The sequence below is a fragment of the Drosophila arizonae genome, chromosome 2 (assembly GCF_054131065.1).
Source record: "Drosophila arizonae isolate 15081-1271.41 chromosome 2, UAZ_ARI_1.0, whole genome shotgun sequence".
Classification (NCBI taxonomy): domain Eukaryota; kingdom Metazoa; phylum Arthropoda; class Insecta; order Diptera; family Drosophilidae; genus Drosophila; species Drosophila arizonae.
Genome location: NC_142922.1, coordinates 14194236 through 14221654, shown reverse-complemented (window position 1 = coordinate 14221654; position 27419 = coordinate 14194236). Strand labels below are relative to the sequence as shown.

Here is a 27419-nt window from a genome sequence, read left to right as displayed (position 1 = left end):
TAAAATTATATTCTGCTAAACATGAAATTTACAAAATACAAATCATCTACGCCTACAATGTGAATTCAATGCCGAAGGCATTTTGAATGCTTGACAACCCTATGTACTTATTTTGCTGTGCTGCTGCTGATGTTATGCCGCCTGTCTGCCAGCCAGCCTGCTTGCCTGCCTGCTCCGGCCCCAGCCCCTGCTCTGAAATCCCCTTCACAACGACGAACCGCCTGACAGCGCACACGATGCGCCGCACAAATATCGTATCGCATTTACTCGGCACTAGTACCAGAGCCAGAGCCAAAGCCAGAGCCGTAGCTACATACATACATATATATTTTTGTAGGTTATGTGTATATAACAAAGGCAGCAGTGTGAGTCAATTGCGTTGCGATTGTGGGCAGTGTTGCCAGATTAGCTATTTAATAGCATTTTTAGCTATTTTTGAACCCTAAAAGCTATGAAAATTTTGAAAATGCTATTAGCTATAAATTTAGCTATTTTACAAACGAATATTTTGAATTTGATTTTAGTATTTAAAGCCAAAAAAAAAAAAAAAACATTTTTCGATTAAGTCCCAAATTGTACGTAATGATCTGCGCGATACTACCACCACGACTTTATCGTACTTATACTATCAGTTGTGAATTTACACCAACGCTAATTCTTCTTGGCGCGCTTCTTGGCATTAATTGTATGTGATGGATAAAAAATATAAGCAGAAATTTCGTGATTCCTGGAAAACAATCACCGAATTTAAGAATTGGATTAAGGAGGATGAGTCAGACAACAGGCGGGCGTATTGTATATACTGCAAATGCAGTGTTTTTGCCAAACTGCACGATATTAAAATGCATGCCGCGACAAAAAACATAAAACTGCGGTTGGCGCCTTTGGGCAAAAAATTTAAACATTTTCCATGATTCCATTTAAACATGATTCCAGTTAATCAAAAATATAATTCTGATGATGATTTGGATGTGGACCAAATTGTAACATTATTAAATAACATTTAAAAATAAAATTTAAAGTAAATGCATAATGCATAAAGGTTTCAGCTATTTTGTAAGCTATTTTAAAATTTGTTTAGCTATTTTCAGCTATTTTTTAGAGACGATTTTGCTATTTTTATGTCTCAAAACCTGGCAACACTGATTGTGGGAGAGGCAGCCGAGCGAACGAACGACCGAACGTCGCGTCGCGTCGTTCCAACGAAACGAGCTCTGGCTCCGGCTCTCTGTATATATGCGTATCTATATGTGTGTGTGTTTGTGTGTGCGAGGGTATGAAGTCTATGTATATACAGTGAGAACTGCCTGAAAATACTGCTGTGTGTTATATCGGCATTGTGTGCACGCTTTGCACAACAGCTCGAGTGCTGACTGTAGCTCACTGTACATAAAATGTTAAAACTCTGATTATGACGATGACGTTGAGCAAGAAGAGGCGAGGGGCAAGAGGGCAGAGAGCATGGGCATTGGCAGAAACGACTGCGGCAGAGCGGAGCCAGTGCCAGAGCCAGAGTCGGAACACACATACACACACAAACACAAAAAAGTTTCAAATGGAAATTTTGAATTAATGAACGAAACGAAACGAAATGAACTAAACTGGTTTCATTTGTGCGCTGCAGCGCTGAGCCGCTCTGAGCTGAGCTCTGAGTTGTTTTTACCCTCCTGCCCACTGTCCGCTGTTGTATTGTTGTAGTTATTGTAGCTGTTTTTATTGTTGTTGTTTAGCTGTCGCTGCTTTGCTCGCTGTGCCGCTTTCTTGCGTTGCTCAGTTGAAAATATTTTCGCCTCGAACGAAAGAGGCTAATTAAGCCAAAGGAATTTCTCTGCAATTTTGTGTGCCGTCGCCGCCACACACAACACAAGCAATTGAGCTTTGAAAACTTGCTGTCGTCTTTGGCACAGCTGAGCGCAGCTTTTTCTAGTCGAAGTAGGAAGTGGCTGGATGCTGTGTGTTGCGGCAGAGAGTTGGCGAGAGGCATTTATTTAGCAGCGATGTTGGCGACGCAGTTAGAACATGTTGGCTGATCGGTTTTCTGTTTGATTGCCTCAACGTCGCCGTCGCCGCAAATACCTACACACACATACATATAAACATGTTTATGTGGGTATGTACGTTTTTCGCCGTACATCTGATTTTGCTTTGTTTTGATTTCGGTTTTTCAAGGCAATCAGGTGTAATATTTTTTCATTTTGCTGCGATGATCGCTGTGTGTTTGCGTCTCGGTTCCAATTGAGCGCCTTTTATCTATGTTCAAATGACGATGTTTACGAGTATCTCTCTGTTATTGTTGCCGCTTGCTGTTGATGTTGCTGCTCATGCAGGCTGCTGCTGCGCTGCTGCGAAAAACAATCTAGCAAAGCGGAAATGAACGGGAAGGCGATCGATCGAGATTTTAAGATCGAGTGGTTCGCTCTCGAACAAGTGCAGCCGCTGCTTGGAACGTGTTCTCTATGGGTTCGATTGCCGTTCAAGCTGTGCCAATGTTTGTTTTCCTACTCTCGCTGATTGTTCCTGGCTCCTCTCTCTATCTCTCTGTGCGTTGGCAACCGCAATTGCTTCCTGTTTGACTCTGAATGCTCCTCTTATCAATATCAGTTGGTAGTGCTTTGTTCAGCTGGTCAGGTCAGAGCTGCCTCCTCAACAGGTTGATGGGTCGCATTGTTACGTTGAAATTGGGGAAAGCCCAAATGTAATATAAACGTAATATGTGTTATGAAACACTTGCGCCTAATTTCCGAATATTACTACACGAGTAAAATAACATTCTATAGTCTTAGAGTATTTCTATTTCATATTCAGATTTCTTACAATACATCATATTTATTCTGTGTCGCTTAAAAGCACAAGTTGTCTTATCACCGAATTTTTCGCAAAATTTAAGATAATGAGACCTACTTTCATAATCTGAAGAAAGTCTTCTATACAGTCAAAAAGAAATAAATATATGTATGCATGTGTGTGAGCATATATGTATGTAGATTACAGATAATCTATTGAAAGAAAAATTGATTGTGGAATCATAGCGAATTTTGAAAATCTTGATTCAGAAGACCTACAATTGGGATCGAAAACTGACTAAGAATGAAGGTACTTATATGTATGTAGATATGTAGATATTATAATACAAAGGAATCATTTAGCATATGAAGTATTTTGCAGATATTTAGGTATGAATAATTGAAATTACTTATTTAACGTTACTTAAGATTACGGACTACATTAGGCTGAATTTCTATGACCAGGTTTAATCTTTAAATATTTTTTAAACTTAAGTAAAACAATTAATGTAACTTTCCATTTCTACTGCCAAATCGAGTAGTTGCCGCCCTAAAAGTTATGAATTAAACTAATGTAGTCAAGGAATAATGCTTTTGGGCATTCCATCTAAATTGGTATGATAATAAATGTACACAAATATGGTTTATACGGATATATAAACATACATATACATATACATATGTATTTACTTATACTTGTGTATGATATTCATTCAGAGATTAATAAAGTGTGCGAGATTTGATTACAGAGAATACAGTTGGAGCCAATCCACAAATTTGTGTTTTATCTTGACCCTTTTTGCCTGTAATAAGAGGACGAATTCTGCCTTTGGAGTTGCCTCATTTAATGATCGGATCATTTGAAAAACTTAGCTAACGAGGTCTGCTACATACATATATGCACATATATGGATGAATGAGAATACAGTAAAATCCATGTGTCCAGGTGTCCAACAATCAGATCTTACTGCATATGACGAAAGTCACGCCTAAATTGAAGACAGTCAAAACACAGAAATATCAGATTATCCCTTTTCCTAAGATTCGGTTACAGTGAGTTCCACATGAACATACAATGCTAGGCTATATGCTATCTGATAGTAGTCAAATCTATCTCTTATATCAGTATAATAATTAGAGATAAGAAAAAATATTTAAAGGCTTAATTACCACCCATAGCTTGGACCAGCTTATTGCAATTTTAAGTGTGCCATGTTGCATTTGTAGCATTCTCAAAAAGACAAAAACAATGCCTTACCACTTTCAATAGATTTTTAGTGGCAACAAGTCCAAGTCGTGAGGTGAGCAGAAAAAATAAAAATAACGTGCAGGATGGTTCCTGGTTGGATGCTGCCTTTGCCACCTGTTTTGCAACACGATCGCGCTTTTTATGCCCAAGTTTTTACTAGAGTTGTTGTTGTTGTTGTTGTGACTGAAAACCCGTCTAAATCTAAAAACGATGCAACATGTGTGTGTGCGTTTGAGAGTGCCGGCTAAGCGGCTAGCACTCAATGGAGACAGATGTGGGCAAATCGCAGCGGGCACTGTGTGGGTGGGGGTGCGAGGTGGTTCGATGGGGTTGCCATTGCCTCTAAGTGGGTGCAAGTGCTGGCAAAGCAAAAATATTTGCACGTACACACACACGCAATCACACACTCACACACACACACACACCAAGAGGCGTTGGATGAACATGCGTGTGGGCGGTTGCACAACGCAGCTGCCACCGTCAAACGGCAACGGCAACGTCAACGTCAGCGCCGACGTCGACGCCAACGCCGCTTGCATTGAACTCGGAAGTAAACGCAATAGAGAATAATACGCGAGTAGAAACCTAACCAGTTAGCAGCATGCAACATCATAACATATTCAAATCGCCAGCACCGTCGGCGCCAACAGCGACGTCGACGTCGACAGCGACTGTGGCCGCGACAACGCGCAGCATCTAGGGAACCGATGCCGACGACAACGTTTAGAGCGCCAGGCGACGCCGCTTTTACTCTCACGTGAAAAGTTTGCTGCTCAACGACGCCGTCACGAATTAAACTAAACAACCACCCGACACGGCTAAAAAACAAAAACAAAACAAAAATTACAACAACAAAAAAAGAAATACGTAAAAAATGGCAAGGAGCAAGGTTGCATGCCCGACTGCCAAATACCTTGCAAAGCACAGCTGAAACTAAGTGCAACATGGAGGGATACTAGAGGGATACTATGTTAGTCACCCTCAATTTTGTACCAACTCTATGTAGAATTTAATATGCGAGACAAATAATTAAATAAACCATATACATATAATGGAATGTCTTTAAGAAGACCAGAGTAATTTTATTCAAAACTTGATATCAAAATTTGTTGTGAAGCATTTTTGATCTTAATATGAAAGGAAAACTTCCATCAATAATCGATCAATACTGGAATCAAATGCATATAAAATATATATTTAGTAAATTTCCATAATAAGCATTAGAAACGAACATCGTAATATGGTCAATGATCATAGTAATGGTATATAATAATCATGCCAAACATAATCTGCACATTATTTCAATATTGAAACATTTCGGCTAGGATCAATTGTTATTCCAACAGTGACTCTTATAGGAGATCGAGATACATGCTTATGTATGTATATATTCATATCGGACGCCTGACAAACATTAAGTCAGAGGTCAACATGCACTTGTCGGCTTGTGGCACAGAGTACTTTGGCAGAAAGGCTGCAAGGAGTCCCGTTTGGTTTCTGCCTTGCCAAATATAATGACATCATGTGAGCCAACGGGCGACAGCGGCGCACGCATCGGGCAGCCGCAGCAGCAGCAGCAGCATAAGAGGCGGTGGCGGAGGCAGAGGCTGATACAATGGGGAAATAAAAACAAAAGCGAAATACAAATGCCGAGAAATTGGTTCAGGTTCAGTTTCAAGCGGCACCCCGTTTAGAGTCCGCGCAGTCAGTCGTCGTTTGTCCGCAGCCTGCAGAAGAAGTCAAAGTCGATGTCGATGGCGATGGCGATGGTGATGGCGATATCGCAGTCGATGTCAGACTGAGAGTCGAACGCTGGCGTCGCAGCTAGCGCCGCTTGCGCTGACCTTCAATCAAAATTCGGCAAGCGAATTAGAATTGGCGCGCGATTTGCTTTCCGATTGGATAAATGCAATTTTTTGGCCAAAAGATAAACTGGCCCAACTACAAGAAGAAGCAAACAACTAGCAGCTAGCATGCAGTAGCAAAGCGAACGGCAAAAATGTTTCAAGGCGAAATTCGCACAGCGATAGCGTCGCTGCCGCCGCTGCTGCTGCTGCGTCATGATAACAATAACAACAACACACACCATTCGCCTGCCAGCCAGCGAGTCAGTCAGTCAGTCAGTTCGTCGCATAAAATAGCACAGAGCGCACACGAAGCGGGCGACGAGCTAAAAACAACAACCAAAAAGTACCTGGCACGGCTACAGCTACAACAACAACAGCAACTTGGACGACGACGTGCCCAAATGCTCAAGCAGCACTCGCAGATACAGATACAAATGCAGCGAACAGAGAGATACAGCTACAGCGCTGAAATAAACAAAAATGTTGAACAAAGCAGCGACGGCAACGGCAACGGCAACGGCAACAGCAACGGCCTCAGTAGCAGCACCATCGTCCGCCCAACAGCCACAGCCACAGCTCGAGTTCAGTTTTAGTTTTCGCTGCGACGGCAACGGCAACTGCGACGGCAGTTTTCAGTTTTGCTTCTGCTTCCACTTTGCGTTGCCTTCGCACATACCACAGCGAAACTCATGCACACAAATACACACACACACACACACACATACACATGCATGCGTCAGTCTCTACCCTGTGTGTGTGTGCGCTGTGGAAATGTACCTTTATATAAACGACGACCCAGCACAACACTACACGAAATCCCAACTGACAAGACTGCCAACACACAAACGCAATATACATGCTTATATACACACGCATGCACACATTTATATATATACACATATATAAATTTATATATTGTATGCGTGTGCGTTTGTGTGTGTAGACAGTTACTCAGCACTGAATAGAGTTGCCATACTGTTGTGAATCGTCGTAACATGGGAATCGAAAAACTCAGACAATAGGAGCGAATTTTTAGTTTAAGTTACCCTAATTGAAATTACATATATATTTCGCAAATAATAACAATTAGCTAAAATCGTATTTAGTTATCTAATATATCTATATTTTTATTTATTATACGTTACATATATATAGATCATATAACCATATATAACATTTTTATATTATTTGCATTTTGCATAACTAGAAATGAACTGGATTCCTTAATATAGTATTTCAAAAATATAGTAGTCATATTAACAACTTATATCTATTCTGAATATAATTTTTGTTTTGAATATAAAAATATATGGTACTTAAATTGCTAAGTCAGCTAAAATTCTGAACTGTATCGAATGCCGTTGAGTTGTTTTGGCAGCCAGTTATACAATCAAATCGACTGGCTTTCAAATATTACACCTCAACAGCACACCAGATCTGGCAACGCTGGCAGCGTTTAAATAACAGCCGCTGCTGATGCCACTGCCACTCCTACGGCCGGCAGCCGGGGCCGTTTGCACAACGTTCGCTGCGATATCGCTTTGGCTTTGGGTTCGCAGCTATTGCTGTTGCTGGTTGTCTTTATTTCACTGAAATTATCATGCTGGCAATGCTGTTCATTTCCCATGCAGCTGGCAATGCCAGCAGCTAGAGTGCTGCCGTCGCTACCCTCCCTGTTCGCAGACAACCGACAAACTCGTTCAATTTCAATGCTTTTTACATAAGTGCGCGTCGTTCGCTTGCCCTGGTGCGAGCAGAGCGGCTGTCGTGCTCGCTCGTTCGCTCGTTCGTTTGTTCGCTCGTTCGCTAGTTCGTTCGCTCGCTCGGTTGTTCATGCTGTTGTGTGAGTGTACCCTGTACAGGGGTGCATTTACTAAAAGTATCTGTAGCTAGCGTTTGTGTACGTGCGCTCGTGTATGTGTTTGCTTACAACTGTATGCGTGCGTCGTTGCTGGTTTTGCTGCCTGCTGCCTGCTTCTTGAGCGCTGGCCAGTTTATTTGTGATTTTAGCATGGCAGACTGAGGTACACGTCGCTCTTGCAATCGTGTCGAACGCAAAACGATACGAAAAGAATTCGACGTAAATTTCTGGTCCCGTAGTTGCAGCAGCGCGCGTAATTCAAAGTTATCAAAACAAACCACAAATAATATTCATCCAAATAACATTGCAATCTAAAAAGTGTGTGCATACAATTAATACTAAACTAGTTCAATTGGCAATACTAAAATATATATAAATAAATATATATATTTCAATTAAAAAGTGAATCACAGGGAAAACAATAAGAAGTTCTACGTACTAATAGTGCCACCAAAATGTCATCTGTTCCTTGTGATGTGGTGGACCATGCGGCTGGCTCCATGCATCTACTGCTGGTTGTCCTGTAAAATTCCGCTGAAGATATATGTATATCTAGTGACTTAAATCTAACACAAAATAATACAAATAAACTGGTAACAGTGACGATAATACAACGAAAAGCCAGGTGCTAGCTGTTGCAACTATATTTTTGTTATTTTCCTGCTACGGCCATTGGCTATTTGGAAAAATTGGATAAACACAGTTATCCCACATCTCTCGAAACGGCTCGGCCGAAAATGTGCACAGAGGTGAGTCGACATACAATAGATCATAGATCAGCCAGCATTTACTGACTTACCTATATATCTGAATATATCAATATCAGTTATCAAAAATCAGTTAAAGACTTTGTTACCAACAGATAGTTTGAAATCGAGTGCCAATTGGAGCTGCAATTTGGCGGGCTTCATTAACCAAAGAATTGTACCTGAAAACTACCTGCACTCTCGACTAGGCATAAGGGTTTTCCTGTGTGCGAGCTGATCATAACAAAAGCATATGTACCTTGAATTTCGTTTGTTATTTCTGAAATACTTATAGTATTGAGTTATGATTATACGATGGTAAAGGATATATAATGTATTGATTTCAAACATCATTGAATAACTAGTAAAATATCTAATTCAATATAACATCATACGTAACTCTGAGCTCTATGAGAAACACCTCTACTCTAGAGTATGATCTTATTTCGTCCAGTTTACTGGACAGACCCTCTATTGGTAGACTCAACCATGAATATCAAATAGAATAAACTCTATTACACATAGCACAGCTTTTAAGCTCAACGATCCTAGCTGCTCGCGAGCTTTTAAGCTAGACATGTTTTATCTACCTATTTACGTTGAGGTTTGCAATTAGTTTTATCGAGCCCCTGGACTGGCTTATCAGTGCAGCATGAACTTGTCTCAAGTTCACTCTACGCTGATAACAGATTGTGTTGCCTCCGTCTGCCCGACTAAACCGACCGCAGCTGACGCTTCCATTCATAAGCACTTTACATTTTTCGGTGAATCATTCTATTCTCTCTCTCTCTCTCTCTCTCTCTCTCTCTCTCTCTCTCTCGCCCTCTCCCACTCTGTGGGTAGCTTTCATATTTTGTGTGTGCCGCGCTGTGTGTTGCACCTTTTACTTAGAAATGCGCGTAAATGCTGACTGAAGCTTCAACATGTGGTTTCAATACGGAATTTTCTGCGCCGCCTACACCTATTGGCATTGCCAGTGTATTTGCTCGTGCGTGGGTGGGTGGCTGGTGGGTTGGCTGGTTAGCTTTGGGTCTACGTCGTTCCATGAGTATATGTGTGTGCATACATATGCATATGCATGTGTGCAACTTGGCCTTTGTTGCAGGCAGGATAATAATAACGGGCACAGGCACAGACACCGACACCGACACCGACACAGGCGCAGGGACAGTTACTCCTACAGCGTGTATCACAGCAAGCCCAACGGTAACCGCAATAACAGCAACAACAACAGTTGAGCTCCTCTGTCATGTAAACAATGCAAAAAGTTGCACGTGCTTACGCTACCATCATGCAGCGCCATCTATTGGCACACATTTGCGTTAACGCAATATGCTAAAGAGGTGCTGACGCCGCTGCCGGCTAAGCTGGCGTCGACGTCTTCATTGTCTAATGCAACAATTGTTTGGACGCTGACGTCGCGACGTCGCTGCCGCGTCGCAGACAGCTGACTTTGCGGCCGTTTAATTAATTACAGACACTCAGCAGTACTCGGCACACAACGTACACACACACACACACACACGTAAACAAAAGGAAACAGTAAAAAAGTAAATAAATAAATAAAGAAGAATAATAAGAAAAACAGCAACAAACTTTTAGTGGACGTCGCCGCGGTCTCAGTCTCAGTCTCAATCTCTGCCGACGTCGCTGCCCATTAAGTTTTCTCTTTCGTTAGCGGCCAAAGCAGCGTGTTGTAAAACGCTAGCGTCGCTGCTGTCGTCCCAATCGCAGTCGACGCGTCAGATTTGTATTAATTTCTTAGTTCGGATGCGGCAGCCGTTTGTGCACTTGCTATAGGAAAAGCCATCACGAGTTCGTTAAGTAATTTGCAGAAAAAGACATAGTTTTATATCTGCTGCATAGTTTATAGTTGAAGGGAAATTTTTTTTTCTTGACTCTAAAACATATATGTAAATATAATATAAATTATGGGAATGATAGATGGATAGATAGGGGTGTCTGAGTTACCTTTCATTACATTTCTTACAATTCAAATATTTGAATAGTTAAATAGGGCTAGATATAGGCAGATAAATAATACTAATGTTCTTTCATTTCACTGATATAGGATTGTTCTTTTGTAAGGGCATCTTAGCTTCGGCACATGTGCATAAATTTTCGCAAAAATTTGCTCTCATTATTTGCCCTGTGCCTCATTTTTAATTGTTCTTTATAGCTGGCATAGTATGTGTGTGCGTGAGTGTGTAAGCGCGTGTGTGTGCGTGCGCGTTGTTATTGTTTTTTAGGGTGGTGCAAATTCCGACACGAGACTTAATTCACTTAATTGAGCAAGCAGCGACAGCGACGGCGATGACGACGGCGACGACGACGCCGATGACTATGACAGCAGCGGCCACAGAGACAGCGACGTTGACAGCGCGCTGAAAGCATCGACGCGTCGGCGTCGTCGTCGGCGTTGACGTTGGCGTTGGCGTTGATATCGCTGTTGCTGTTGTTGCGGCACAAATAGTTTTAAATTGGCGTCGGTCCGGCATGGGCCCAGACCCGGACCCGGACCCGGCTTCGACTCCGACACCGGAATTAGCATCGGCTCTAGCTTTGGCTCCTCTTCTTCTCGTTGTCGTTGTTGTTGTTTGATTTCACTTTCAGATACATTAACACAAGTGCGCTGCATGCGCACGCCTTTTGAGTTATTGGTAGCTGTGCCACAGCCCACAGACAGTGCAGTTCGGCAAGGCTGAACGAGAGGTATGAGGCACGAGTGCGGGGCTGTGGGGCAAGGGGTTGGGGCTGAGACAGGGGCAGTGGCAGTGGCAGAGCTATAGGCAGCCTCCTGTGCCATTTTCTTTGCTCTTCGATTTTATGAATGAAAACGCGAAGGCGCAACGCGACTTGGTCGTTCATTCGGTCGTTGTGGTTTACTTGCTGTGGTTGCATTGCTTTATTTGCATGCATGTGGCAGGCAGGACACACACACACACACACGCACACACTCGTATATGTCTGCTGCCATAAAAATGCCTTTGGGGGCCCGACTTGCGACGCGTCGACGTTGTCGTCGTCATCGTCATTGTCCTCGTCCTCTCTCTCTCTCTTTCTCAACATGTGTGTTGCTTATGTGTGTGTGTTCCATTCCATTAATGGCATTATTATCCTTTGCGACCCATTTGGGCTGGCTGCTGGCTTTTTAATTTTTCTTGCTTCTTATACTTGTTGCTTGGCGGTCAAGTGCACCACGGAAAGCGAAACCCTCTCAATGATAAAGTTTAAATAATAATACAACAACAAAAAAGTGAAGGGAAGCAGCCGTTTGAGGGTTGCACCCTCCCGTCCCAACCCCAACCATTCGTCGCGCTGTCTGCTCCTTTTGTCCTTCACGTAAAAGTCTGTCCTCTTGCACAGCCTTGACGCAAAAATGTAAACAAAATGCCGCATGGCCATTTGGGAAACTGACACACACACACACACACACATACACATACACCCACAGAGAAAGAGGTATGCACAGGTAGCCATCAGCAGGTAAGCAGCTCAGAGGGCGCCCAACTTGTCGCGCATGAGTAATCGACTAAAGTCACGACTTTAAACGGAAAAACAACTTCGTGTTCAAAGCTTTCAATGGCAAAGAGATCGACCAAGAGAATTAATAAGCTTTTATTAACAAAAATTCATAATACCTTAGATTTCATATACACACATAACAGCCAATATCTAAGTGCTTCTCATAGTTCACTTCATTCTGTTCAGTTATCATTTTAATATAATAGATTATTTATACATACATAAAGTTAATACATGAGTAGTATTTATATTTTACTGATATCAAAATTTCTCTATATGACAACTCTTTACAAAGCAAATTATATTGTTATGACGGATCTTACGGTCCTCACTATTCTAAAACAAAAGATGTGTGCCATTATTACGCTGGATACGTATCCAGCCTCATTTCGAAATCTAGATAAGCCCAAGACCCAAATAGGTCTCTTAAATGGATTTTTCTTATTTTTTTTTTTGGCATTAGAGTTGCTATGAGATGAGGAGACATATAACATGGTGTAAAAACGTGGGAAAAATGTCCTATGTAGACAGCAAATAAGATGATTTTAATAAAGTTTGAAACTCCAAGTCATAGTACTATGCCTTGTAAGGTCTTATAATACAGCTTATACAGCTTACCCCCAATCATTTATTTAAATAGCAACAACTGTTTCTGAACTTGTAGACATTTTCGATCTTATATTTCGCATTCCACTATCCCATGGGAAATAAGTTGTTGCTTGAACTCCTCAGTGCGAATGTATCGACAATGTGTCTGTCTGCTCGAGTGTTTTGGCGTCCTTGCTTGGTGTCCAACTATTGACTCGACAAATTTGTCAAACCATTCAAAACCAGCTGACAAATTGACAAGCGCAAGACATTGACCATCGCTGTGTGGCACGGACAGCAGTGGCAGCAACAGCGGCAGCAGCAGCAGCAGCAGCAGAGGCTCGCTTGACCGATTGACTGGGCTGCTTAACAGATTTACAAACTCGAAACGTGCCACATGCTTATATATGGTGGATTTACTACGCGCAACTGTCGAGAGTGGAGAGTCGAGTTGCGGCTAATGTATGCCCAAAGCGTGCAACAGCCACAGCCAACAGCCAACAACAACAACAACGACAAACAGCTGTAGCTGCAGCCAGAGTGTTGCACAAAATCTTATCAATGAGTGCGCATCACTTGCACTTGTTTGCACTAGCTAACTAATACGCTGGGAGCTTGGGGCTTGGAGCTGTGAGTTGGGCGGGGCGAGTGGGGGACTTACCGGCGACGTAAATGGTGCGGCATTGCTGATGATGACGGCAACGATGACGTGACTCGCAGATGCAACAACAGCAGCAGCAACAGCAACAACAATCAGCATCAGTTACATATAAAGATTCAGATACATTTATGGCTTTGGCCACAGATGCACGCACACAATTAACATTATTAAATCGCTTGCCGCAAATTTGCGGTTGCGTCACCTACTAAGCGCGCTCGCCACTCGGACAGTCGGACAGCTGGACACTCAGACACTCGGACGCTGTGCGCCAAAGGATAACCCAGCAACAACTACAACAACAATCAACTGAAGCGTTTCCCAGCTAAAATTTCCATTAAGCTAAATTAAAGTTATCGTGCGGCGGCAGCGCAGTAACACGAAGACGTCCCCCCGTCGCCCAGCGTTGCCCTCTCTCTCTTAGCTGTTACAAAGCTCTTCCATTTTCATTTCTCATGCGTTACGTTGCGTTGCGTACCGTTACGTTTCCCCCGCCCGGCCTGCGCCACGTTTGACAATCAACGAGGACGTCTCTCGCTCTGCCCACGTACAACGTGCAATTCGAAAAGTGGTTTTCATGGCATCATGGCCCAAAAACCACCACCACCCACACCACCGCCGCTAGCAGCCCAATCACCCACCCATGGCAAGAGCCCGAGTCAGCGCCAGAGCCAGAGCCAGAGCCGGAGTCAGAGTCGGAGCGGCAGTGGCAGTCGTAGTGCCAGAGCCGAAGACCGCGCCGTAGTCCGTGCCATCCTGGCGGGCTGGTGGTAGGCTTTATTATGTCAGCCCAACGAGAGGGCGAGAGCGCATTTCACCCAATTTCATTATATTTGCCAACGTTTTTAGCTTTTATACGTCATGGCATATTTCACCACACACACTCGCATAGAATCCACCACCGAGCCACCCCAGGCCACTCCAGCGCTTACGATTCGTTTCGTTTCGTTTCGATTCGGCACAGGCTCAGAGTCGGGGTCGGTTGTGGAGGTTAGTGTTCGGGCTTGGGTTCGGTTATAAAAGCCGGTTCGAGTCGCTCGCTCGATTCCAGTGCGCAGGGTCGACACACACACACACATACAAGCACACCCACACACCAATGTGTGGGTGGCTGGGTGGTTGGCTATGGATGTGTAGGTGGTTTTTGGCTGCCAACCCATTATATTATAAGGAATATAATATTATTATAATGTCAGGCATAAAGTACGAGAGCAAGAGACGCAGAGGACAAACAGGATACGGCAAGCCGAGTGGAGGAGGTGGGGGGGTCGTGGCAAACCCGTGGGCGTTAGAGCTCTAGCGGCTAACACACACACACGCATACACATCTATATATACATATACATATATACTGATATATATATAAATACACATATATACATATACATTTGTACGTGTTGTATGTGCGAAATAAGGTTATTTTATAAACAGTACGGAGTGTTGGGGGTTGTCTATCTCTATCCTTCTCTCCCCTTTGTGCTCGCTCTTGATGGCTGCTCTGAACAGTGTGTGTGTGTGTGTGTGTGTGCGGACAGCTTTTGGTGTAGCGGGAGTCAACGTCGCCGTCATAGTCATGGCTGGGCGCCCTCCTAGTGGGCGGTTATGGTTAAAGCGACAGTTGTGTTGTTGTTGTTGTTTTTGTTGCTGTGCTTTACTTTATTGAATGTGGATTCGAATGGGGGGGAAGTTCGGCTCTGTATTGTAGCGTAGTACCGTTAAAGCGATGGAAACGGTCACGTTGACGATGATACGCCGATTTAAGGAGCAGAAGGATTGAAAGCTTGTCTGTCAAAGTTCCGAACCTTTTTGGCGAAGATCGAGGTAGATTTATTGGGTGTACGGGTGAGCCGTAATAAGCTGGGAAAATTGTTATTCAAGAATATTTATTATTATATGTAATAACTGCTAATGTAAAAGTTAAATATTGTTAATATTGATCAAGTGATTCTTAGTATGATCTGATCATTGCTTTATGTTCATATAATGCAATAAATGATTATCTACATACATTATGGTTTAAAAAAAATAAATAAATATCTAAGTACATATAAATTAATAAGATCGCTTTGATTCGCAAACATTCAAATACAAAAGTCGAGCGGCATCTGTGTACATATAGAGCAAATAACATTAAGTTAGTTTTTCTCATTCAAAATAAGTCAATTTACGCGCGCTGCTCCTCAATAATAATCCACCACAGAGGCAACCTTTGGCAAATCAGCAAACATGCGAGGCCAGCATACGACATACGTATGCACACACCAACAAATAACATGTACGTATAAACACATATAGATACATATATATGTGTATATGTATGCATGATTACGAATGCCAATGCGAGTACTCGAGCTCACCAGCGATGCGAGCGAGGAGCAGAGCATTCACAGCAAAGCGCACCCTCAAATAAAAGTCTGACCAACCGTTTTTGCCATTCTAAGCGAAATGCACTAGAAAACGGTGTTTGCTGCTACTGCTACGGCTGGTGCTTCTTCTTCTTCTTCTTTTGCGCTTTAAAGTGTTTTCGAAACCTAAAAGCAGCAACAACGACAATTTGAAACAAAAATCGGAACGCAACACTGCCAAGTCAGTCGCACAGGCAGTCGCCGTTGCTGTTGTCGTTGTCGTTGCTGTTGTCGTTGCCGCCATCATTTATTTTTCGTCGTTGTCGTTGTTGTTGCCTCTTTTTCTGCTACGTACTACAAAATTAAACTCGAGTCTCGGAACGAACGTTCGTTCGCTCGTTTGAACGGGCAACGTTGCGATATTACGTCCCTCGCTATCAACAGCAACAGCAGCAGTAGTATATACACACGTACATACATAGAAGCGCACACACATGCACACAAGCAGACACGAATACAGCGCTGTGTTGTTGTTCCATCATCATTATTTACCAGCAGCAGCAGCAGCGTCGCTGTCGCTGCTTTGTTGTTTTTACCCTCACTTACTCGCATACAGAAACTCGCACACGCACGCATACACGCTCACTCTTCTTCTTCTGCTACTCGGCAACTCTCCCCGCTCTCCGTTGCGACCCACACTTTATTTTTAACTGTGCGACTGTACTCGCTCACTCGCTCTCGCTGTATGGCTGCGCATGTATGTATGTGTATGTGTTTGTGTGTATTTTTATATGGCATTCTCTCATTCCACACTGACGCCGAGTCAGCATTGCGCGGCCCGGCTGCGATGTGGAAATTGTGTGTAGAGCGACGTCAACGTTGTTGTTGCTGCCGTTGTTAGCTGACTGGCCGGGCCTGGCTGTATATTTCTGTGTGCACACATACAGACACACTCGCACACGCATACATATTTACAGACATTTTTTCAATAGTATTTGTTGTTGTATTTTTGTGTTTACCAAGCGGGCCGCTGCGAGCGGCTTGGTGAACGTACGCCTTGATAGCTTTGGCTGTTACTGTTGTTGTTGCTGTTGCTGTTGCTGTTACTGTTGTTGTTTGTGGCACTGGCACGGCCGCGTTTCATAGCCGCTGTGCAATTTGCGCAGTGTACGAAAATGACGATGACGATTGTTAACGGCAATTGTCGTTTTTTTTTTCGTTCTGTGTGCCGTGCTGGTTTTTTCGGGCAGCCCTGGTTTGCAGCAATTCGCGCACTTGGCGCTGCTCGATGTTGATTCGCATTTGTCTTATCAGCTGGTCGTGATAAGCGACAGCAGCAGCAACAACAACAATCGCCGTTAGCTTTTCACGCTCACACCAATTTGCATGCTGATGTACTGATACGCGATAGTGTGATCATTGCGCTTAGCTGTTCAGCTATCAGTCAGGTACTCAGGCAGGCAGTCGCTCAATCAGTCAATCAGCCAGTTAGTAAAGCGAGATCCTCAGGGCTGGCGCAAATTAGCAGAGCAATGACGTAATGCGCTATTGCTGTTGTTGTCGATAGATAACCAGTTGTCAATGGGGAAGGATAGAACAAAACAGTTATCGTTTGAAACTTTCGATGGGGTAATTGGGTAATTACATATTAAAGCTAGAAAGAAAGGTTAAGCATTAGAGTTAAGCATTAGGCACATACATATGTATGTATATCGTACATATGCTTCTACAGCCATAATTATTATATAAATAAGTATATCTTAACCTATTCTAAATACGCTATACCACAAAAAGAGTTATTTTTTCTCAAATTAAATAAATAGATATATTTTCCCATCAACTCTAATCCGTTTCTTATTAGGTGACCTCTACAGGTTGATTTCAAATTGATTTGATGCCCCGCAGCCCCTCAGCACAATCGATACGTCTATCTTTTTGCCCAACTCTCGAAAATGTGTCAGTTAGTTGCAGTTTTGATCGATCGTTCGCAGGTAGAGCTAGAGCTCGGATGCCGAACCCTGAACCCCGATGCCATAGCGTGACTAATGCGCTGCATCCTTTGTAGGGATTAGGGCTCGACCCTAGGTAGATGTGAGCGTAGCTGAGCTTAGGCACTGGGTCGCAGGATTGTTGAGTGCTCAGCTCATTTTTCAAGAAATACTCGTATGTCCTTGCCTCGAATTCGGTCAAACAGCTGATTCGGTTTTCAATTTCCGGCGCGCGTTCCTTTGTTTATACATATGCAAAAAAAAAGGAGCAACGTCGGTTCATTGACCAAAAGCCGTGACTGGGGCGCCATTCTTATACAGCAGCCACCAACGCGTGCTTGATGTGTGTATATGTGTGTGTGTGTGTGTGTGAATGGCCTCAGCTGACTGTCAGACATATGTACTACGTGCATGGACACACTGACAGGGTAACCCGCAGTCCGTAACCCGTCCTACGCCCCGTCCATCAGCTGAGCCTTGCAAATTTTCAATGTCACCAATTGCGCGACGCCAACTTCTCTGCCTGCTGTCGCTGCTTATAAATCTTCGACACGGCACAGCAAAATACAAAAAAAAAAAGAGCAACAAAAAATCCTCTTCACACACACAGGCACACATTGTACATGCATATATACAAACACATACATATACATATCGAAAAACCAAAACCACCAAAGCGGCCGCATTGAAAATTGCTCTAAATTCGCCAAAAACAGCTGATTTCGCTTTTGTGCGGCGCTTCCTGCAGTGCCAATCGACAACGTCGACGTCGACAGCGACGACGACGACGATGGCGACGGCAACGGCAACGGCAACGACAACGGCGACGGCGACTCCACCATCGAGCATCCACATCGGACTCTCGCAGTCGTGTGGCGCACTTCGTGCGGCAACATGAAATGGCCGACGCAAAATATGCGCATATAACAAACTACCCAATGCCCGCTACCGTTCCACCCGCCTTGCTAGCGTATTAACCTTGCAACAGCCTCATCATCATCATCATTATCATTCTCATCAGCAGCAACATCATCAAGACTGCGACGGCGACTGCGACTGCGGCTGCGATTGTTTTCGTATTTAGGCTAGTTCCATTTGAAAACTACAAAAAAGGCGGAAAAAACAAACCCTTTGCTTTCCCACAACGTCATGTGCCGCTATAAGCAAATAACTGCGTACCCAGACTACACGCCGCCCTCCCCCTCTGCTCGCTCTTTGTTCGTTGTGGGTGCACAGCCAAGTTTTCACCCAGAGTCGATGCCAACAACCAGCATGGGAAACATCAGCAACAACAAAAACAGCAACGAGCAATCGTCGCACATATCAGCGCCGTCATCTTGAGCGCTACGCCCTCGCCCAGAGACCATCCACCATGGAGAGCATCTCCGCTAGCAGAGCCCGTCTTCAATTCAATTCATTTTTATTATGATGAGCAGCCGCCATTCGCTGTAGCCGTCGCCAGTTCCAAGTTGAACTCGGGTCTCGGTCTCGAAAAGTTGGAGCTGGTTTTTATTATGTTGCTCCAATGTTGCTGTTGCTGTTGCTGTAGCTGTAGCTGTAGCTGCTTCTTCGTTGTCTTTTTCTGTCGGTTTCTTCTGCTTCTTCTTCTTCATCAGCGCTCTTTTTTATGTTTATAAAGTTTCTTCTTCCTCTTTGCGCTTTGTATATTTAAATTGCTTGTGAGATCGGCGGCTCTGAGCCGAGAGCTGGCCCGCAGTTTGGCTTTGTCGAAAGCTGAAACTTGGGTTTTTTTCTTTCAGTCGCCGTCGATGTTGTTTGTTGTTGTTGCGTTTCGTTTCGTATTTGCTGCTATCGCACGTTGTTTCAACTAAAGAATTCAAAGTGGCCACAAAACACAGCACCGCAGACAGACACATAGAGAGAGAAAGAAAGAGAGAGAGAGCAGAGAGAGAGAGAGACAGAAACATAGCCAGAGCCTAAGCCCGAGTCAGAGCCAGAGCTGTGAGCTAGGCCCAGACCCCTGAGCAGGCAGGCAGTCGAGCCAGCGACCGACTTTATTGTTGAAGTCGACTTTTGAGTTGCGCCAAGCAAGGCCAGCACAGTGGTACCAAAACTAAAATTTTGGCTGCCAAAAATTAAGTATACTTCAAATTTTACATTTGCTTTAGTTTTTCTAAAATTATGATTTTATTTACTAATTATCACAGAGTATTGAACTAACAAAATAAACTTGACTTACTAGTTAATCGTCAAATTTAAATTCAAATAATTCATTTGAATAAATTTAAATATAATTTTATGTTAATCAAAATTTATACTTGTTCATTTGCATTAGCTATAAAATAGTTTTCAGTTAATGTTTTTTAATCCATTAATTAATAAATATTTTGAAAATATTTATAAATTTGCCATGATTTTGCGCCACTGTACATTGAAGCGGACGTTGCGACGTTTCAACTGTTGGCCTGGCTCCGAGACTCTGGGGCTCTCGGCTTGGCTTTGGCTTTCGGGCAAACATTTCGTGTTGCTGTTGCCGTTGTTGTTGCTGTTGCTGTTGCTGACGATGACTGGCTCTCAGGTTGGTTGCTTGGACGGTCGTTGGGTCGTTCATTTGGTTCGTTTGTTCGGCCGCCTGGTTGGCTCATAACCTGAAACTTGAATATTGTGGAATTTGAAGGTAGCGACGGACAGCGACAACGACGATGTTGTTGCTGTTGCTGTGCTGGCTGTTGTCGTTGCAGCAGCAGCAGCGGCAGCAGTAACAACTGCACCGCTGCGTGCGAGCTTTCGAGTCAGCCTCAGCCGTCAATTTGGAGCCAGTTGCCGTCTCCGCCATCGCCGCCGTCGTCGTCGTCGTCGCCAGCTGAAACGAGTTGCTGGCGAAGCGTAAAAAAGCAACGAACGCTTGACGGGGCTGCCTGACTGGCTTTTGTGAGTGCCCCGTTGTTGCTGTTGCTGTTGCTTTTGCTTTTGCTGTGGCTATAGCTGTAGCTACTTGGCACTGGCTGGCTGGCTGGCTAGATGACTGATGCTGATGCTGGTGTGGCAATAAAATTCAACTGCCAACAGTCGCAGTTGCAATCTCAGTGAACGCAGCTCAAATCATGTTGCTGCTCTCTTGGTTGTTTTGAAGATGACTTTCGGCCGTTGATGGTTGGTCAGCGATGTTGTTGTTGTTGCTGTTGCTTATAATGATAGCAACGCTTTTTAACTCACACCAACTGCGGCAACAACAATTTCTCCGCACGCTGCTGTAACAACTTTTTTCGAAGGCAAATTAGCGTAGAAAGTTATTTTTGTTTGTTGTTTTTGGGTTTTTGATTTCCGTTTGCAGCTGAGCTTTTAATGCGAGAGCAGCAGCCACAGCAGCTTTTGAAAACCGTTCAACTCGGCTTGCGCACGCGGCGTATGCGCAATGAGCTTTTCAATAGCATTCCACATACGCCGTGTGGTTAGCGACAATAGCAAACAATGAGCAATAAGCGATATAGATAAGCACAAGCAATGACTCACACATACACACACGCACATACTCCACAGCTGACAAAGAACGAACAACGAATAGCGAACAGCGAACAATCGATGACAAAGATTATATGAGGAACTGCGATCAGCTCGGCATTTGCGAGTTCGCCTTAAGATGCGCCACAGTTGACGCAAGCTGCTCGATGCAGTTAGTCATAAGTCTAGACCGGCAGAGCCCCTATGCCGTAAATACAGCTGCAGACAGCGCGCGAGAGGGATGAAATGGATGACGGTGATGCGGCCGTCGCTGAGAAGCAGCCAAATGCAGACCCAAATGCAAAGAGCGAACCAGCTCGCAGACGGCAGGCAAACAACAACAGCAGACGGCGGCCAATCGGGGCTGGAAAAAACGGGCAAGGAAAATGTGAAACACATGCGACGACGACCTCGATGACGATAACAAAAAAAAAATATATATATACACACACACACACCTACATACATATATGTATAAAAACAAGAAACTGCAAACGAAAACGAAACGAAACGAAAACTCACCCCAATGCGTTCTGTTGCTGCGGCTGCGGCAGCGGCTCAGGCTCAGGCTCAGGCTCGGGCTCGTATTCCCCCTCTGAATGCAGCAATATACGAGCATATGACAACCCTTATAAGCATGACAAAGACTCGTCCACGGCACGAAACGAAACGTTCACACATCTGTGCTGTTAGCAAATTTCATGTGCTGCACGGCTGACAGAGTTGTTGAGTTGCTGTAGCAAGGGGATAGTGTTTCATAGACATTCAGATAGGGTGGCAACACTGCTCCAAATATTCAAATTGAAATCGGCTAACAATATTGTAGTACTGCAATATAAGGAAATAAAGATTATGCATATATTAGAATATACAAACTTTTATGATCTGAGTTGAGCTCGAAATACGTTTATATAATACTCAAGCTGAACATAGAATACCTCAGTAATATTTTTTCAAGTTTTTTAGTAATATTCTTAATTATCATAATCATTATCATGCAGTCGATTGGGAATCAGAGTTAATACACATGATAGGGCATGACATGAATTTGGTATTTGAAATACTTTTTAGTTCTTCCCATGGATCCAAAAGCCTGTTCACAAATGGAACGTAAATTTGAAATGAAACGAAATGGAACGCCCGCTCGTTTGCTATAGCATTGTTGTTCATTGTGGATTTTGAAAATCATGAAAACGCGGCCCCCAAAAATAGTTTCGAGAAACTCACGCAAAAGGCGGAAGCAATGAACGCAATGCAAAGACGACGACGGCGACGGCGACGACGACGCAGCTAAAGGCGAAGACATTGAAGCCATCAGCCTCAGCGGCTGCCAGTTCCAGTCTCAGTCCCACGCTGATGCCTCTGACCCTGCAGCGTTCCCCCTCGCCGTTGCCTTGTTTTATTTTAAGAAGATTTCGAGCAGCCACAGCAGCAGCAGCAGCAGCAGCAGCACTGATGAGCAATGCCAGCCAGTTAGTGGCGAGGGTGGATGGCTGGCTGGCTGGCTAGCTGTGTGTCTGTCTCTTCGTTTTCATTATGGTGCAGTGTTGGTGGTGTTGGTGGTGCTGGTGGTGGCTGCGATGAGCTCGACTGGGCATGTTGGGTGTGAGTTCTTCTTGCTGTTGCCGCTCGTTCGGCTGCCGCCTGACTTCCATTTTCTTGATAAGTTTTTTGTGCCCTTTGTCGTTGTCCTGGGCCCTAGGCACGTAGACACGTAGACAGGCGCCTGACATTGGCTGCGAATCGCAAACCAGAGCTGGGTGGCTATGGGTGGCGTACTTGGGTGGGTTTGGGTGGCTCAATCATTGGCTGCTGCTGCTGCTGCTGCTGCTGCTGCTGCTACAGCTGCTTCTTTGTGCAGTGGCTCACAATTTATGAGACAACATTCAGATGCTCGTTATGGGCTATGCTCTATGAGCTATATTGGACTGCAAGGAAGTTCTGTTTAAAGATCTATATATATATATATATATATACATATATTATATACCATAGTTGAGTTAGCATACTGAATTATTATTAGTAGTAGTTGCTCTCTGCACTTATATGTCATCTAAATTACAGGGTATTTTTAAGTCATGCCTTGCAGTTTTTCGCACTGCTAGATCCTTTTTGGCGGCAAACTTTAATCGAGATAATTTCACTTTTCTGCTTGCAGGTTAATTCAGCAATGGGTCTTCAAGCAACAGCCGCTACCAAGCGGAAGCATGAGCTGACCTTTGACAGCAAGGATGCGAACACCACGTACACGGGCAACTGTGCGCCTCCCCCGGTGAAGGCCAACAAATGGGCCATCAACAACAACAACTACCTGGAATCGCTCGAGGAGCAGCAACCGCTACAGCAACAGCAGCAGCAGCAGCAGCAGCAGCAAAAGACGCCCACGGAACAGCTAACGGAATCCAACAACAATAATGTGGAGCCCGCAAAGCCAGCGCATAGTATTATTAGCAACGGTGACGAAGTTACTAACAACAACGGCAGCAGCAGCAACAATAACAACAACAGCAACAACACCACCACCAACGGCAGCAGCAGCAATGTCAAGAGTCCCGCGGAGGTGCCGCTGCCACCAACAGCGAGTGCTGCGATACCCGAGGACAACATCGCCAAGCTGGAGGTGGTGGCCGCAGTGCCCTGCGAGCCCTGGTCAACGGCGGCGTCGCCTGTGGCGGCGGTTAACAGCGAGCCCGTCGACTGCATATCCAAGCTGCAGGCGGTGGCCGTGCCGAGCGATCCCTGGGGCAGCATTGCCACGCGCTCGACGCTCGCCACGACGTTGCTGAGCGCGGACGAGCTGGACGACGATGATGATGATTTTGAAGACGATTACGAGGAGGAGGAGAGTATCATACCCACCTACTGTCCCATTCGCTATCATCCTTTTGCCCAGCAACAACAGCAGCAACAGCAACAGCAGCAGCAACAACAGCAGCAGCAACAGCAACAACAGCAACAGCAGCAACAACAGCAACAGGCAGCTGCGGCTGCGGCAGCGGCAGCGCAGCAGCAACGCAGCTATCCTCCCGGCTATGGCAGCCGACCCTCCTACTACTCGGAGCCGTTCCCGCAGCAGAATTGCTCGCGCACCGGCAGCCCGCAGCATATGACGCCGCGAGGATTTGCACCGCCGCAGTGGACCACGACAGGCGCCGCAGCTGGCGCCGGCTCAGCGGGCGCGACGAGCAGTGCCGCGGCCACGCCCAGCTCTGCGCAGCAGCAGCAGTTCTATGAGAATGGCGGCGGCGTTGGCGTCGTCTATGCGCAGCCAGCGCCACAGCAAACCATTCGCTGTGCCGAGAATGGCAAATCGTACATGGATCTGGGCTGCAGCAGTGCAACGACGACGACGCCAACCAGCGCGCTGCCCACCAGCAATGGAGTCGCCGCTCCGGCTCCGTTTGTGGCCGGTGGACTGCCACTGCCGCTGCACGGGCTGCCGCTGAAGCGCTGTTGCGACGGACGTGGCGGCTGGTGCAGCGCCAATCGCAGTTGCTACAAGGACACGCGACTGAAGATTCGCAACCTGTCCATGTTCAAGCTCTCACGCTTTCGCCAGGTGTCGGAGCAGTCACTCTATCGCTCGGTGCTCATCTGCAATACGCTCAAGCGCATCGATCGAGAGATCGAGACGGAGGCCAAGGAGCTGCACCATGCGGCGCAGCAGCATCACCAGCAGGCAGCAGCCGCAGCAGCTGCTGCTGCCGCACAGGCGGCGCAATATCATCCGGCCTATCAACAGCAGCAGCAGCAACAACAACAGCAGCAACAACAACAACAGCAGCAGCAGCAGCAGCAACAACAGCAGCAATCTCCGCCAGCACCGCTGCACCATCAAGACTATGCGCCTGTGCTGAATTGCGCTCGGCTGGCCAACATGGATCACTATCAGCAGCTGGCGCAGGCGCCCAGCTTCCAGCCTCAAGCGCCGCTCGGCTATCATGAGCGGCTGGAGGCGCCGCCGCCGCCGTACAGGGCTGCAGCAGCTGCAGTTACTCCCAGTGGCTTTCCGGTGGCACAGCCCGGGCATGTGGCAGCCGCCTCGGCGACCAGCAATTGTGATACGTCCTGCAGCACAACGCTGCATCCGTACGATCACTATCCCTTCCGGGAATCGCAATCGGGTCGTGCCACGCCCTTCCCCACCTGTCAGACGACAGCGACGCCAGTGGCAGTGACAGCAGCTACAGCAGCCGCCCCTGCACCACCCGCTGCCAGTGCGGTGAGCAGTGTCAGCGTCATCCCTGCCATCGTCAGTTCAAGCAGCAGCAGCAACAGCAGCAGCAGCACCAGCAGCAGTAGCAGCGTAACCGCCCCAGCTACAGTTGGCCAGGCCGCAGTCTGCTCCAGCGCCTCCTCCACCACCAGCAACAGCAGTAGCAGCAGTGGCAGCGGCAGCAGCCTCAGCAGCTCCGCGTCGAGTGCGGTCAGCGCATGCGACTCGAGTGACTCGGGCTATGCGGATGACGATTCGACGCGCTCCATTAACTGGAGCTCAGTGCTCAGCCTCAGCTCGCAGTCGGCGCTGGATCCGCTCAACAACAACGATCTGTTCAACATATTGCCGGCGGCCGCCACACCCACAGCGGTGCCCGTGTGCATAGCGAGCAGTGGCTCCACCCTCGCATTCAGTGGCAGCTTCACCACGGTACAGGCGAGCGCCAGCCAGAGCAGCAGTCACTCCTCCGCCTCAGCTTCGTCCACAACGGCCACGTTCACAACTCTGTCGACCATTTCATCCGCAACGCATTCGCTGACGTCGTCCTATGTGAGCAGCATCAGCTCGAATGTGTCGGCAGGTGCGAATACGTGGGAGTACGGATTCCTGGACATGGAGTTCGGTCTCGGATCGGAGTTCACCGAGCTGGTGCCCAGCTGCAAGCTCAGCTCCGACGATCTGTTCAAGAACGGCTTAAGCGCAACCGTCGCCAGCTCAAACGAGCTGGAACAGCCCGCTCACATCATGGTCGGCAGTTAGTATCAGTTGTAGGTGTTTGATTGCGCCGGAGACGTCGGCCGTGGCAGCCGTTGGGTTTAGCGTGCTGGTCACGCCCATCCAAATGGCGCCACAGCCCAATTCCAAGCAGTATTCAATATGTGTAATTGTTGTAGCAAAGAAATGAAACGGAATGAATGAAACAGAAACACTGTTAAAGTAATTTCGAATTATGCTCAGGTTGTGAACGTGCATGTTGCCCCGTCCCTCACCCAATACTTCCCCCTATTCGACAGCACCCACCCAATAAAAAGCGGCCCAATCCCACTTTACCCAAAAGCCCAGCCAACAAGCAATCGCCGCCAGGGGGCGCTAGAAAATAATTGCAATTGTATTGAAATGAGAAGAAGAAGAACTAAGAGAAGAAAATGGTATGATAAATGAAAACTATTAGCAAATTTTTTTAAGTGTATATATTGTAAAATGTCAAATGTAATGAAGAGAACAACCTTTAGCATCTAAGTTAAAAGTAAAAACAATTATATATACATATATAGTATATATATGATAAATATATCTATATTAGCGCGTATGACATGTAACTTTAGCTTTGTTAGTTGCAATTGTTGCAGTTTTTCGATTATACACTCTCACACTCACACACACAAACACACTTGCACTCACACCAACATACCATAAGTAATTGGAAGAATAGCAATTTTGCAGAAAAAAAAACACATCAAGTAAAATTTGGTAGTAAAGAACAACAAAAACAAAAATACAACAACAACAAGCAAAATCGAAAAACGTTTACTATATTGTAGCCATAAGTATTATTATTTATATACAAATGCAAACAAAACAAAAAGATAAATCTTAAAACAAAGTTTTACAAAAAAAAAAAAAAAAAGATTAAAAAAATTACAAAAAAATTTGAAAAGCAAAACAAAAAATACAAGCAAATATAAAAAATTTGTTTAAAAAAAATTACAGTCTTTAATTGTTTGGGCTTTTATTGGAGTTTCAAAAGAAAGCGCAGCTTTCTGGCATTTTTGATTGTTGAAGTCACAAAACTGCATCTTTAATATCTATTCTTTGCCTTGCTAAGTTCAAGCTATAACTTTGCACCACCTATAGTTTTATGCAAGATTTAAAAACTATGATTGATGTCTTGGCTTGGCGCCATCTATAGTTTATAATTTGCAAAGGACTAGAAATTCGGAACCTGCTGCAAGAATAAGATTTAAATACTATGGTTGATGTATTTGATAAAGTGAAGTTATATCGCTGCGCCCTCTATAATTCAAGTTATGTTAGATATTTGTGGTTTGTAGCCTCGTTAAAATACGGCGATGGCATTGCTCCATCTAGTTGATGTTGATTACACTTATATTTAGGTTTACGTCTTTGCTTTGTGGTTATAATATAGCT

The 27419-nt window shown here is 45.0% G+C and overlaps 1 protein-coding gene across 3 annotated transcripts in view; it reads left to right on the top strand.

The window, feature by feature from the left end:
* Positions 1 to 26767, top strand: part of tara (SERTA domain-containing protein 2 taranis) — a 36963-nt gene extending 10196 nt beyond the window's left edge. The window contains exons 1-2 of one of the 3 annotated variants that reach the window (XM_089463104.1): positions 7875 to 8489; positions 23211 to 26767. In XM_089463104.1, coding sequence (XP_089319230.1) covers positions 8478 to 8489; positions 23211 to 26030 — 2832 coding nt within the window. In that variant the 5' untranslated portion in view covers positions 7875 to 8477 and the 3' untranslated portion in view covers positions 26031 to 26767. Of the gene's footprint in view, positions 1 to 7874; positions 8490 to 22633; positions 22658 to 23210 lie in introns of those variants that run through there. The other 2 variants (XM_089463105.1, XM_089463103.1) reach the window with 2 other exon arrangements.
* The last annotated feature ends 652 nt before the right edge of the window (positions 26768 to 27419 follow it).